The sequence below is a fragment of the Entelurus aequoreus genome, linkage group LG12 (genome assembly GCF_033978785.1).
Source record: "Entelurus aequoreus isolate RoL-2023_Sb linkage group LG12, RoL_Eaeq_v1.1, whole genome shotgun sequence".
NCBI lineage: Eukaryota > Metazoa > Chordata > Actinopteri > Syngnathiformes > Syngnathidae > Entelurus > Entelurus aequoreus.
In genome coordinates, this window is record NC_084742.1 from 15,566,371 (window position 1) to 15,582,103 (window position 15,733).

Here is a 15,733-nt window from a genome sequence, read left to right on the forward strand (position 1 = left end):
ACATGCAAATACAGGTATGTAAACTTTATCAGCGCACATACACCCTCACAGTTTAGCGCACTGATTTGGAATAAATAATAAGATACAGAGGTTTTATATTAAAATTTTAACTATAAGTTACTGTAACTTTTTTTTATACATTTTTGATGCCAGTGATTTAGCTATTTAATTTATTTAGATACGACAGGATGGACTTTTTACAAAACACAACTGTAATTTCAGATTGATACATCGATAGATAGCTAGATAGACAGCTATATAGATAGGCTTAGGTTTAACAAAAGACTTTCATAATAATGCAGTAAATTAAATCAGCCACAAAACTGTTTTCTATGAACTCATAACAACATAAAAAGCTTGTCTTCAGCACAAACAGAACACAAAATCCCAGTAAGTCCCAAAAAAATAACAAAAGTCTGTAAATTGTCCGTCAAAATATCAAAAGAAATGTACACTTGTATATAGATGGATAGATAGATGGATAGATAGCCGGGCCACCAATCAATTTAGTTTTAGCCCTATGTGACCCTCGGGTGAAAAAATTTGGACACCCCTGCAGTAGTCCATGAAAAACTGATTTTCTGGAGCATATTTTGTGGCGCCCAGACAATTACAGTAAATCTGCTTAATCGAGTCTCTTCACTGCCTTTGATGGAATTGAAGTTTATTTGGTAAGTTTTATTTTTTTTCAAGCTACTGCTGCCTCCCACACTTTGAAAACCAGTGTGACAGGAGTGTTCTGCGGTTTTCAATGACCCTTGTCCAAAAGCCTCCATATGATATAAGGTAGAGATCGACCGATATGTTTGTTTTCGGGGCCGATACAGATTATTATTCGTCAAGGAGGCCGATAACCAGCAGTTATTTGCAGTAAAATGTATCAAAACATGAATAGTATGTCAGCAAGTAAACAGCTAGACAAGGCTTTAAGTTGTTTTTTTAACATTATTTTTTGGAACCATCGGACCGGTAGCGACATCATTTAGTGGTTAATAAAACATCAAACCACATCAGGAGATTTCACAGACACCTTTATTACGTGTATCTAAGAGGTGCATTAACGCTTGCATTTCAAAATATGGGAAATCTCCTGGCTAAAAAAAAAGAAAAAAAAAGGATTTCTCTACATCACAATAACTCGCCATCGACTCAATTTTATACAATATATTGTAAAGTTTTCTTGGATCTTATTACGGTTTTGTGACACAATTTTCGATTCAGTGTGCATTGCTGTTCTTTTTAACAACCCAGAATACCATATATTCCAATAATCCACCATTACCATTTATTATCGAAAACGGTTGTGGAGGTGGGCGTGGTCTGCGGGCCTGCCGCAGAGCGGCGTGTGTAAGGACCGGCCTTGAAGACAACAGCAGGTGAGTAGATTGCCCAGCTGGGGCTTGTTATCTAATCACCTGTCGCCCTTATTAGCAGCAGCCGGTACGAGACACGTTGTTGGAGTTGGAGCCAGGGAGAGACACACGCCCAGAGACAAACATATATTGCTGGAAAGCAAGCCATCCCCGGGTGTGGATGCAAAATAAAAATACTTTATTCAAACGGTCTACCGGGCTCCCGAAGATCTGTCGGCCAGGAGAACCCACCACAGGAGGCAAACCTCACAACGGTTTTATAAAATACAACAGGGATGCACATTTACTCGACATTGAATCAACATTGAGGTTATATATACTGCAATAACTAGAGATGTCCGATAATTTCGGCCTGCCGATATTATCGGCCGATGAATGCTTTAAAATGTAATATCGGAAATTATCAGTATCGTTTTTTATTATTATCGGTATCGTTTTTTTTTTTGTTTGTTTTGTTTTTAATTAAATCAACATAAAAAACACAAGATACACTTACAATTAGTACACCAACCCAAAAAACCACACTCCCCCATTTACACTCATTCACACAAAGGGGTTGTTTCTTTCTGTTATTAATATTCTGGTTCCTACATTATATATCAATATATAACAATACAGTCTGCAAGGGATACAGTCCGTAAGCACACATGATTGTGCGTGCTGCTGGTCCACTAATAGTACTAACCTTTAACAGTTAATTTTACTCATTTTAATTAATTACTAGTTTCTATGTAACTGTTTTTATATTGTTTTACTTTCTTTTTTAGTCATGAAAATGTTTTAAATTTATTTATCTTATTTTATTTTATAATTTTTTAAAAAAGGACCTTATCTTCACCATACCTGGTTGTCCAAATTAGGCACAATGTGTTAATTCCACGACTGTATATATCGGTATCGGTTGATATCGGGATCGGTAAATAAGAGTTGGACAATATCGGATATCGGCAAAAAGCCATTATCGGACATCCCTAGCAATAACCTAACTGCAAGAGACTGAAGTTTTTGTGTTTCTTTGACAGACACGTTCGCCAATAAGAATTATCGAGCCTTGTGTCGTTGGCCTCTTGGCCATTCAGAAGAAACAGGAAGTTTGTGTGAGTTGCGGTTGATGCAATCAATGTGTTATTAACTAATATAATATAATATCTGCAAAAAGTTGTAATGACTGTCTAAAATGGCTGAAGGAACCGGTGACAACAACACGAGGCTTGTCGGCCGAGTTCAAAATAGGTGGAAAGTGAAGAGGCTGCCATGGCAAGTGGCCAAGGACGGTGTAAGCAAACATACATTAGATAATCATGAGCTCAAGTTATTGTATAGTTTTTGTTGGTTATTTCTTCGATTCATTAACATGATGTAGACAAAAGCTCGGCGTATTCACAAAGCAGATTGCCATTAGTCCAGAGGAGGATGCTGTCCACATAAACCCAAATATTTTTTAACGTAATTACATATTTTTCTAATGTGTGCCAACTCGAGACATTTTTGATTGACACTGTAAAAAAACATGACTTCCTTTAGTCATTCAAGCAGTTTAATACATTTAAATACATACAATAACAAAATTGCGACTGAAATCGCAATTTTTGGTAGAAAAATCACAATTTATTTTTTCTCAAAACTGCGCAGCCCTAAAATTCAGCTTAAAATGGCTTTTGAAGCTCCGACCCTTGAATTAAATGCAAAAATCCTTACATTTATTGACACATCATTTTGCCCAGTATGTCAAGTCAAGGCAAAATAATGCAACATAGTAATGTACCAATAAGTGCTTTAAGGTGACATGTTTTAAAGTAAAAGAAAGAACCCACAAGGATGCATCAGTTATTATTTCAACACTGGTGTTAAAACTATAGTAGTCTTCTCTCGTTACACCGCAATTCAAATCTTGCGGCTTCAACAAATCGCAGATTTTTTAAAATTTATTTATTCTTTTAAAGCATTTTCTAAATTTTTGGGCCTGAATTCAGTGGTAAATTACTTTTATTTATAATAAATGCCAGTATTTGTCTTATTTTTGTTAGTATTATGTTGTGGGGTTTAACAAATATTCACCACAACTTCCGTTTCCAGATTAAGGGCAAACTCAACAACACCGTGCTAACCTCAACGCTACTCTATCTTTACCACGACAAGTTGTGATATATTATATAGTTATTATTAGATGTACAATGGCGAGTATATTATTTTTAAAATCAGCGTAAACTTACATGAAGTCCAGGAAACATAAATGATTGTTTTTAAATGACCGGTGCGTGTCTTAAGGCGTGAAACGTGTGGGGTGGGATGGCTACAAATCTTTATCCTGTCGAGCCCGTGATCCTAAAGTGTGCTTTGAATTTTGGCCTGCCATGCAAATGAGTTTGACACCCCCGAAAGGAGTAATCTTCTGCAAAAACGTTAGCCCCTCCCAAGTTTTGAACTAAACTCGTGCCAGTCAGATATGATTCATGCGCCGAATTTGGTCGGGGGGCCGCCAGTTGAATAACCCTGGTGTAGGTTCAGCTTTGCCTTCAGTATTAAACAAAATGTATAGTATAAGAGGTTACAGACACACTAGGGGGAAACATCCCTCCAAAACCACATAAATTACATTGCTCAAAACACCAAATCTGGACGTACAGCAAGCATGACGTTCCACATCCACATGAAGGGCAACAAAATATCCATTACTTTGTGACACAACAGTCAATTTTGTGTGTCACTTCAAAGAACGTAGATCCGACTCAATAAGAGATCCATCATATTGCTGCGCAATGGGTACTATCAAGCTACATGCACTGTGAGGCCACAACAACACATCACAATGCACCATGCCATCTGTTTGGTATCAATCACTGCATCCATTATGATAATGTTGATCATCATCATGGTCTAGCAAAGTCGTCTTGAAACACTTTTCACGTTTGTTTCTGTCTGGGCTCACTCTCCCACACATACATACCTCTGAAACCACTGTTGCGCAAAGTGAAAGTGCACCCTTTTGGCCCCTTTGAATTTAAATCCTATACATGGTGTAATTTACATTTGGCGGTGAGCATACAAATTCTTCAGATCCGTTGAGTTGCTCTCAGACACTTTTAACACTTCTCTGCTCGAGTGCTTTCTAGCAAAACGAGGCATTCTTTCCTTAAGATGCTGAAGGAATTCCAACTGTTTTTGTCCCATAATGAGCCCCCTTTTGGAAGCCCGTGGCCTTAGCAGTGCACTGCAGTGGCATCACGGTCAAAGACTAAGGTGTTCTGTGAGAGAACACAGAAAAAACTTCCTCTCGTACATGTATTGTTTTTCTAGCTGGCACATGACAAATAACAGACATTGTAAAGGCTGACTCACCTTCAAATCCCTGTGACATGTTTACATCCTTCAGGCGCGGCTAATTAACCACAGCCAAACAAACCATGGACCCCCATGTCTCTGTGCAGATGTGCAGACAAACAAGACGTACAACTTTTCCCATGCACACATATCAATAAGGCTTGAGGCGCCGCACATATTGAACGCAGGTGTATTCCCTGAGACAATAGCACGTGCTAGCATAGCTGCTCTTACAGATACACCCAAGTGAGTAATAGCTTGCTGACATGCAAAGGTACACAAACAGAAATTCTTGTTTCATGTTTGTGAATAAAAGCATGAAGAAAACCTCTACAGTATGTCTGGACATATAGACCCCTGAAACTTCATACTACCAATACGTTTTGCACAGTTTTTAAAGACTGGCAACCAAGTGGAGCTTCCCTCAAGCACCCAAAATGTTGGACAACATCCAGGCCCCTTTCTTTTTTTGTCCCTTAAAAGGTCGTACGGAGATGGTGCATTCCACGCTAGGTCGTAAGACTTCTGGAGCCAAGGGCGCAGAAAACAAAGAATAATACATTTAAGTCATATGGTAGCAATATAGCCCTAACAATAGGATACAAGAAATGTATGTGCAGGGCAGAGAGGTAATACGTATAGAGTTTCATTTTAAAACGACCCCCAAAAACCACATCAGCTCTTTAAGACGGATAAATGCGTTTTCAACAGGGACCACGGCCAAGTTTGGAGACTGCGGTAGGGGGTACCCCTTCAGTCAACCAGCAGTGTGGCTTGTAATTACATGAAAATAAGACATGAGAGCGACCCAAGACCTCAAAAGAGAAGCTCATCTTTAACAACATGCTCATTGTACATGAAATATTTCACAAGGAACAAGGCAAAGGCCTGCAGAGAGACGCACACAAAAGTACTTGCTGAGCTGATTGTTGATCAAATGTAAGCTTTGAGTCCCTCTGGTGGCTCACACCCAAGAATCAGGGCACTACCAAAGTACAATCATGCCTATTTCAACAACATTCGTGCACTTTGTTTATTTGAGTTTTGATAATACAGTTGGCGAGCATGAGTAGTGGTTATTAAAGTTCCACATTAAAGAACTAATCATTTCTAAGTGAATAAGAATATATATGTTTAGAACTCCCTTTAAGGCCTCTGAAAAGAACAATTAAAGTCAGTCAACAATTGCTGAAACCTTTTCCCCTCAGACTAGTTCAGAAATCTTGTTAACTAATGTAAGCCACCAGGTGGCAGTATACACTCAAAGCACATTCTTTGGTTATCATGCTTAATTTTACAGGCAATGTTTTATTATTTTTTTTAACGGTCATCAGGGGGATTTGATCTCATTGTCTCCCTCTTGAAACATGCAGTAAGGTGAGCTGATATTGCTAAGCTTAAACCTCACACATCATTGAAAAATGATAGTGTTTCCCCTTGCGTGGAGTGTAGTTATTTAGTTGTCGCCCTGGTCATTTGAAAGATGATGGACACAAGGATGACACCAGAGGAAGATAATCCAGTGGAGTGAAATAAGAGGCGCTAAAACATGTCACTGCGGCTCAGTAAGGCTCCATCTTGATCCTCCTGTACAAGCAGCAGGTGAGCACCATCCCACAGATCTGAAAACAGGAAGTGTCGGGTCAAAGATGATGTTGACAATGCTCAGCCACCACTTGCATGAAGCTGGGAAGATAAAGAGGGCTCCATAAGCAGAAAGCAAAGGAGATGTTAGTGTCTTGGGGTGGACGGGGTTAAAAAGCAGCCTTGCTGACAACGGAGGATATTATCCCTTCCATGCAGAGTAATTATGGGAGTATAAAATCCATAAAAGGCTCCACAGCCCACAGAGAAGCTTGAATGGTTATTGACTGCAGCCACTGACAGACTTGACAAACAGTCTCTAAAAAGCCTTGTATTGACTCATAACAAATATCTGCTGGTTTTTCTGTCATCATGCAGTCGTGACAAAGCACGGGAGACATGTTTAGCCCACAGGAAGACAACAGAAGAGTGCGCAAATGCATGGGAAAAAGTGGAAGAACGCAAAAGAAAAAGAAGGAATACAACCTAACAAACACAGGACAACAATGGAGGACATCCAGGAAGTGACAACCAATCAACAGACTGCTGTGTGCCTAACTCCACCCTTTTGGGTACACTACTAGTACTAAAGTTGTTACCGCAAACGGAATGGAACAATATACGCCTGGCGTAAACAGAGCTATTAACACTATGTACCATTAAAAAAAAACAAAAAAACAACATGGACAGCAATTAAATAATAATAACAGATAAATATATGGGGACTTGTCCAGGGTGTACACCGCCTTCCGCCTGAATGCAGCTGAGATAGGCTCCAGCACCCCCCGCGACCCCAAAAGGGACAAGCGGTAAAAAATGGATGGAAATATAATAGAACTGTATGAAGAGGATTTTAGGCAGCTATTCGCGCATGCAGCTGCATGCGTCACATGACAAACACAAACATGCGTGTCACATTTTCCACGATGGATTCCGCAGGTGATTGGACAAAAACAGAGTGAAAAGTGGCGCCAACCATAATCACAATGCACCCAAGTCCTCCTCTTCCTCTTTATAGAGAAGATAGATAAAGCAGGCTGTCAACACGGCACCGGCCAGCTACAGTAACACACACATACACACAAAATATGCATAGAGTACATAAATGTGTTACAAAAAGCCTATAAATGTTGTGTGGGAAACTACAAGCAATTATTACATGTAAAAAACTAATATGAGGACAAACAGTGTCAGGACATGTGTAAAGTAGGAAGAATGGGTTCACACAGAAAGCAAACTTTAAATATGGGAATAAAAAGTGAATGAATAAAATCTGTTACTTTGTTCCTAACCCCAAAGCATTACAGGATTTTTGGCTAAAACACAGAAAAAGTGTCATACCCAAAACAAATGTGAAGCGGTCATTGAAGCATTTGGAATATTAGGCTCTTTTGAAAGCGAATATGCTCAATTGTAATCACCAAGGTCAGAATAAAGTTAAAGTTAAAGTTAAAGTTAAAGTAAAAGTTAAAGTTAAAGTACCAATGATTTTCACACACACACTAGGTGTGGTGAAATTTGTCCTCTGCATTTGACCCATCCCCTTGTTCACCCCCTGGGAGGTGAGGGGAGCAGTGGGCAGCAGCGGTGCCGCGCCCGGGAATCATTTTGGTGATTTAACCCCCAATTCCAACCCTTGATGCTGAGTGCCAAGCAGGGAGGTAATGGGTCCCATTTTTTTATAGTCTTTGGTATGACTCGGCCGGGGTTTGAACTCACAACCTACCGATCTCAGGGCGGACACTCTAACCACTAGGCCACTGAGTTTAAAAGTTTCTAATACTATGGAATAGGGATTTGGATACTGTGAGAAGAATACTTTTTTTAGGCTTGCTTTTACATTTTCTGACATGCAGTGGTACCTCAACTTACGAGTATTTTGAGATATTGTATGAGCGGTCTCTTGGTTTTTTTGTTATGCTCTAAGTTTCGAGCATATGTTAGTTACGAGCCTCCCCGCCGCTTATGTACATGAATGTTCACATTCCTCCAGGTGATTGTATTCTAAATCGATCGCAACTGGATTGTTTGGTTTGTCTTAGAAGACGTTTCCCTTCTCATCCAAAAAGGCTTCATCCGTTCATGCTCATATACTTAGATTGGTCAAATCTAGTCTAGAAACTAAAAACTCTAACTACAGTATTCATACTTTAACACAAAGAGGGCATGCCTGGGCAAGTTTGGTTTTGTCCTATTGTAGTGAAAAAACAACTGTTGATAAGCAAAAGAGCAACCCTTTTGTCAATGCCAATGACAATAGTTAAAGTGGAATTTAAATTTAAATTAAAAGTGACATTTCAAAGTGGAAGCAAGTCCACAGCCAGATATTGACACAATTCTGCCCTCCAAACACCGGAACTGAGAAAGTTAGAGAAAAAGACAGCGCAAAGAAGATGATGCGGACGACACCCACTGAATACGAAAAACAAACAACAGCATGACCAACCCTGTGGGCGACCAGACGAGGCAGTCCGACCACAGTCAGTCTGCACCACTACGAAGCAGATATCTGCCCCCGAGCTAAAACAACAGTGGACATCTATCCATGAACATATGTAGAAACTGCCGTGTTTCAGTTTGTTCTGTTTCATGACTCTACAAACTGGACGAGCGGCATCGGCCTTGCTCACTGGGTCTTATGCACTCAAAGATGTCCGTGTGCAACATAAACACTAATAACGCTTCCTATTGTTAAGAGATGGAGATGCAGCCCGAAGGAAACACCTACAGAAGTCTGCTCCCCAGGGTAAATGCTGCACAATACTTCATAAAACTACTGTAGTTGTTTGTCGTATATTTTATTGCACTGATTTTCAAACTGTGGTACGTGTAACACTAGTTGTACGAGGACTCCATGTAGTGGTATGCAAAACAATCACTTAATTAAATATTTATACACTGTGACACTGTTCAAACAGTGTGTGATGTTGCAGTGCCCAAAAATATAAAATATACTTGTTAAATAAAACCTCAGTCTTGTTTTAATTAATATTTAGGCCTACTACGCTACTGTATTTTAGTATGGGTCATTATGGTGAAACTTGGAAAGCCAAGTGTTTTCTGAGGTGGTACTTTGAGAACCACTGTTCTATTGTATAGTTTTTCAAACAATATTTCTTATCAAAAAGATAATTTTTCTTTTGAAAAGTCATGTTACATGTTAAAATTGTGGTGATTTAGGACTGCCTACCACAGATTAAATGGATTTTAGTTCAATTTAATGGCCAAGGCTAATTTGAGACACAATTGTTTTGATTTAAGAGCGCAGTCATAGAACCAATTTAGCTGGTACATTTAGGTACAACTGTACTTGGGCTTAGCTACCTCGATATGTCAGAAGAAAGGATGGTACATTTTAGCGCACGGAAACGATTGGCTATGTGCTACAGGAAATGAAGTAAACAGTTTTTTATTGGTTAAAACAAGATGTCAATCAAAAGGGCTCAGCTCAGAGTTGTTTTGACAGCGCTGTGTGGCTAATTCATCCATGCTAATGATTAACGATATGTGGAAAATATATGTGCATTTGACAAAAATATGGATGTGTGCAGCAGCTGACAGTGTGTTTTTATGAATGTCAGGCTTGGTGTGAAGTTACATTTTTACTGCAGTATTTACAGGCTCTTTGTGAAGGAAAAAGAATCTTATCTACCTTTATGTTTACCAGGCGTGTTGACACAAAGATAAAAAACTGACATGTTTGTGGTCAGATTTTTTGTAAGTTAATCAACTAATTCCATTAGCCTTTCATTCATTTTCAATCATAAAAATCTAAAGTAAACTTTTGCTAATGTTTTTACCAATTATTTACTGTTAATTTGCCGGGGTTTTTTTATGTTTCTTTTACAAATGCTCTTAATTTAATAGAGCACAAAATTTATTTTAGTGGTGCACGATAAATATCGAACAGATATGTCTCATATCGGGTCTCATATATTGTTTTGCAAGGTGGAGTGTGGCTGTTTTAAAGATGCCTATCAGTGATAATTTTCTTAAAATTAACACATCTTTCTATTTTTTTTTTAAACTTACATTTCAAACCACTTACCTGCAGACAGGCCACTCCGATCCCCACGGCTCCTATCACCAACAGGTGGTCTGCCAAGAACTGCTCTAGCTTGGTTATGCAGCCACCCTGCAATGACAGTTGCAAACCATTTAGGGTAACAAGGCGTTCACCTTTTAAACACAAACTGTGATGATGAAGTTGATAATCAGATGCTCACCTCTGCATTGTAGATGTTGGATGGGTGGTCCCTGATGCCACAGTCGGGCGTCATGGACTTACAGCAGCTGTCGGGCACCATCCTGCCCTGAGCATGCTTTGACGTAATGTAAACACTCGTCATCCAGTCTTGGTAGTTTTCGCTACCGCAGCACTTAAACTACAGAGGACAATAAACTGTTGAAAGTCCAGCAACCCAAGTAAGCAGGTAAACAAGCAACTGTACATCTTGTTGTAGTTTGTCCACAGCTAACGTGATAGCCTCCTTTCCTGGTTGGGCGTAGTTGTCTGTCATGGTCTGCTTCAGGTGCTGCTTCAGCTCTTCGCTCAGCTACAAACAAAGAATCCAAAGAAACATCATAAGAGATACGGAAATTTGTATACCTTTAGAATGATGAAAATGCTCACCCTCTGGTAGTAAACATAAGCCAGTACTCCAGCCACCAGCTCGATCAAGAAAATCAAAAGCAGGCAAAAGAAATACTGTGGAAAAAGAAAAAGTAAACGATTAAAACAGCCATTCTCCTCCCATGACAATGCACAGAAGAGACAAGCGGAAATACATCTCTGGCAGATTGTGCAAATGGGATTTCTACCTCCATTATGCATCATAATTAACTTCAAAAGCACAAACAGAGCATGGCCTCTGAATTCTAAAGATAACAATGATAGTATTACATGTGATTACCCAAGCTCGAAGCAAACAAACACTTAATGGCTCTAATGGTGAGCAAAGGCTTGAAATCCCGAACGGAGTTATTAAGCGAGCTGCAAAGTGAACAAACCGCCTACACATTTTAACGTGTTGCTGAATGCTTTCTGGCACACATTCAAATGAAACAAGAAGAAAAGCTCCTATATCTCCCGTCCTGAAGCGTGGGCGTCGTCCTGCAACAATGCAGGGAAACAAAATAGTCGTCAGGGTTTGACTTTTGCAGCATGGCACAAAAGAATGCAACCTGCTGTGTAGCTATTGGTAACAAGATGAGAAAAAAAAGTATGTTTGTGCCTGCTGCCCACACATCCTCCATAATGTCTGCACATATTACACATGATGGTAAAAGTGGTTGATAAATAGCATGTGAGTGTGACTGAATGCGACACAAGACTCCAAAACCTGGCAAATAATACTCAATACAGGCACTTGTTCTCCTTTTGCCCCATGCCTTCCATCTACAATAGATCAACAAGAACCTATAAATAGTCCTGCAGCAGCAAAGGTTCAACTCCTGGCCGCCTGCCTGTGTAAAATAATGAGGACAGTAAGGCAATTTGTCACATTGTCTCGTAATAAAAATGTCTCAGTTGTAACCTCATAAGACACAAGTAAACAATATATGTGCGAGCATATGAAGCCTAAACATACCACACAGTGTGACACATTTTAACTTGTGAAGACTCAGGCAGTACATTGGCCACCTAATCATCTATTATTATGGGAAATGATGCTAGAAAAAAAACTCTACTGAAAGTATGAATACAATATATAAAGGAACAATTTAATGGCAGTGCGGTCAAATGATACATTTGGACGGCGTGGCGAAGTTGGTAGAGCGCCGTGCCAACAGGGTTACTGGTTCAATCCCCACCTTCTACCATCCTAGTCACGTCCGTTGTGTCCTTGAGCAAGACACTTCACCCTTGCTCCTGATGGGTCCTGGTTGGCGCCTTGCATGGCAGCTCCTGCCATCAGTGTGTGAATGTGTGTGTGTGAATGGGTGAATGTGGAAATAGTGTCAAAGCGCTTTGAGTTCCTTCAAAAGGTAGAAAAGCGCTATACAAATATAACCCATTTACCATTTATTTTTTAATCAGATTAATCACACATTTGAATTTGGATTACATCAGGGTATTACTTGCTTACATAATCTAAATTAACTATAAAAAATGCAATTTTATTGTGAAATATGAATATACAACAGTTATAACTAAATCCAGTCCGAGTGTATTTTAGAGTGACATTTGCCAGCGAGCACACCAGTCAGAATCTCCTTACTCATCTTTGTACTGGTGTATGCATTGATCTGATCACTGACCGTATAACAACCCAAGTAACCAGCCACGATTTTGCCTATCGTTCACAATCATTATGAAAGCCATGATGACGGATGAATAATAATGCATTCTAACTCTTAAAAAACGTAAATAGAAGTCTTCTTACAATGGAGCCAATGGGAGGTCCTCTTATCCGCCCATTAAACTTAATACCCACCCAAAAACCACCAACAAAACCCAATTTACATTTTGCGACTTGAATATGAACTAAGTATTTCGCCATATTGTTATTAGAAGTGCTAACGCAGACAAACTGTTTATAGGAGCGATGTGATTATGTGCCTATCTTGATATAACCGGCTGATGAGCTGCTTCCTCGCCCCGGTGCTCGTGGAAGTTTATTGTAGATCATAAATAATGCTTTTCGCTTGGATAGTAGAAGGATGAGGACGTAATCCGGCAAATTCAAATTGGTACACTTTGACAGCCAATTTAGACCCGGAATTGCGAGAACGACACGTAAAGACGCTCGGTTCCACCACTCTTTCCTGTCAAGGATTATGGGTAATTATTCATTTAAACCGGAATATAACAAGATTCTATCAGTTGGCAACCTAATGACAGCAGACATTGTACAGTTAGTGATGTTGTATTGTGTTTGTTGGCTCTCCTGAAGTCTGCAGTGAGTAGTAATCAGTGATGATTTTGGAAAAAAAAGCGAACGTTGTGATGCATTTTTCAAATGAATGTGCCGCGTTTGCTTAAAATTGGCAAAATACATAAATATTACATGTTATTATAAATGTGCCCATTACTACATTTCATATATACTTACAGCACATATACAAAACCTTAATGGTGGTGTCTGGATGTTTTTAAGCACTTGATAGGCAAAATAGAGCGGCTCTCTGAGGCTCCATTGTAAGCGGACGTTTGATCGTATTTATTTAATATTTGAAATGAATAAAAAAATATATATACATATTAATTGATTGCTTGAAAAACATGCGTTCTTGTTCTTGTCTTACATAATGATCGTGAATGATAGGCAAATTTTAAAAAAAATAAAGTCCAGTTCTCCTTTAAGCAAAAGGAGCATGTACAGTCAAAACAAATTGTGTGAATAATCTGCATATATAAATGGTAAATGGGTTATACTTGTATAGCGCTTTTCTACCTTCAAGGTAATCAAAGCGCTTTGACACTATTTCCACATTCACACTGATGGCTGGAGCTGCCATGCACTGACCATGACCCATCAGGAGCAAGGGTGAAGTGTCTTGCTCAAGGACACAACGGACTTGGTTTGTAGAAGGTGGGGGATTGAACCAGGAACCCTCAGGTTGCTGGCACGGCCACTCTCCCAACCGCGCCACGCCGTCCCCTACTATACTATATACTATACATGATTATTGCGATAATTTTTTGTTATTAATTGCATGACTTAACTCATTATTTCTCTGAGCCCGAATATACATACATCGCTTAAACACTAAAAGTTTTTCAATAATTTGTGTTATTTAGACAATAATTATTTACTGTTGACTTTTGTGGCAGCCTGTTTAGGCAAACTAGTTTAATAATTGTGCTCTCAGGTAGTTTCTACCAGAAGGTAAAATTTGCTGTTCCTGAATTGCTTGTAAATGTACAATAGCCATTTATTTGATGATCAGTGAATCATGGCCATTACAAAAATGGAACAAAACAACTCGTGAGAATTTCAAGTAGGGATCGACCAATTATTGGCACCGATATTTGGCATTTCAATGTACATCGATATTGGCCTTGTTTTATTAGTATCAGCCAATATATCTATATATACAGCCGTGGTTAAAAGTTTAGATACACTTGTGAAGGACATAATGTCATGGCTGTCTTGAGTTTCCAACAATTTCGACAACTCTTATTTTTTTGTGATAGAATGATTGGAGCGCATACCATATTTTTCGGACTATAATAGACGGTGAGCTGACATGAGAAAAAGTGCCTAGAAAATGAATTTCGCTCCCACGTCTAAGCACAACTTGTTCAATGCATTTTTGCATAGATAATACCCTTCTGGACTTTGGGTTAAAAGTTCAGAACATGATACCTAGCCAAATTTTGTCACAAGCCAGAAATGTATATAGAGGTAAATCACAAAAAACGAAAATCTTGTGCTGCAGTTTTGGCTTGTAAAATATGTCTTATTCATTTTGGCAACACAAAATCTTTCTCAAATATCATAAATACATATACCTAACATCTGAAACAAATATTGGTGCCTTAGTATACTCATATGTGAATTTAGATCATGAAATGTAGCAAATTTCTTAAAAAACGATTCAACTGAAGTGATTTGCCCCAGCACAATGAAGCACACACTTATTAAATTTAGCTAAAAGCTTATGTATCATACATTAAAAAAATGTCACAACCTTCTATGTAATCAAAGGTACAAAAGAAGTAACACACCGTGGCCAAAAGTGGCTTAAAATCTAGCAAAATATTACCATGCACCCCAAAACTGGAATAAGGCAAAAATGGACAAGATTAAAATAGATGCAGTAAAGGCCCAAATTGGTATAAAATATGATAAATATTTATTAAAGTAGCAAATTGTTTCACAGCATGTGTCATTTATACCCCCCCCCCCCCCCACACACACACACACACACACAAACACACACAAAAGACCAAAACAAATTTGAAAAAAAAGGTAATACAGACATTATTTAAGCTTTACCGTTAAAATGGCAGTGTGGCATCTCGATAATCAAACATCTTGATAAAGAAACAAAAGTGGCAAATTTTACATGGTGACATGGTGCGTAATTACTCATCAATATCACTTTCATCTGTGTCATCATCCCATGCACCTCTTTCTTCTGTTTCCTTTGAAACATTTCCACAGTTCTGGCAGTGACATAAATCAGTACAAGACATTTTTGCAGACATACATGAACATCTTTCTGTTTCACATTTGCTTGTCTTGCAACCACAGTGGACTACCTGCAGCACACTATCTGGGGCAGGATTTCTAGTCATCCATCTTACTGTTAACTCCCCATCCTCAATGTACCATCCATTGCCAATGGGTGAAGGGGCACACATCATACCAGTCAGGGAATGTCGCATTACTGCTGCTTGGTAGTTTGCCCTTTTGCAGTGTTGGTGGAGGGCATCACTTGTTGGGGGAATGGACAGTTCTGGCAAAGCTGACGATGCCATACAGAATGCTTTGTATCTTGCATCG

General features: G+C 39.0%; 2 protein-coding genes across 2 annotated transcripts in view; both read right to left on the reverse strand.

Annotated features, from left to right (window-relative positions):
- The window catches only part of sema3aa (sema domain, immunoglobulin domain (Ig), short basic domain, secreted, (semaphorin) 3Aa), a 186,612-nt gene extending 176,079 nt beyond the window's left edge, over positions 1–10,533 (reverse strand). Inside the window, exons 1-2 of the mRNA XM_062064871.1 lie at positions 10,505–10,533; positions 10,327–10,413 (exon numbers count right to left, since the gene is read on the reverse strand). The gene's annotated coding sequence lies outside the window, so the exon portion shown is untranslated. The remainder of the gene's footprint in view (positions 1–10,326; positions 10,414–10,504) is intronic.
- Positions 960–15,733, reverse strand: part of tspan11 (tetraspanin 11) — a 35,990-nt gene continuing 21,216 nt past the window's right edge. Inside the window, exons 5-9 of the mRNA XM_062064882.1 lie at positions 10,912–10,986; positions 10,730–10,834; positions 10,505–10,663; positions 10,327–10,413; positions 960–6,316 (exon numbers count right to left, since the gene is read on the reverse strand). Of these exons, the coding sequence (XP_061920866.1) occupies positions 6,257–6,316; positions 10,327–10,413; positions 10,505–10,663; positions 10,730–10,834; positions 10,912–10,986 (486 nt within the window). The 3' untranslated portion in view covers positions 960–6,256. The remainder of the gene's footprint in view (positions 6,317–10,326; positions 10,414–10,504; positions 10,664–10,729; positions 10,835–10,911; positions 10,987–15,733) is intronic.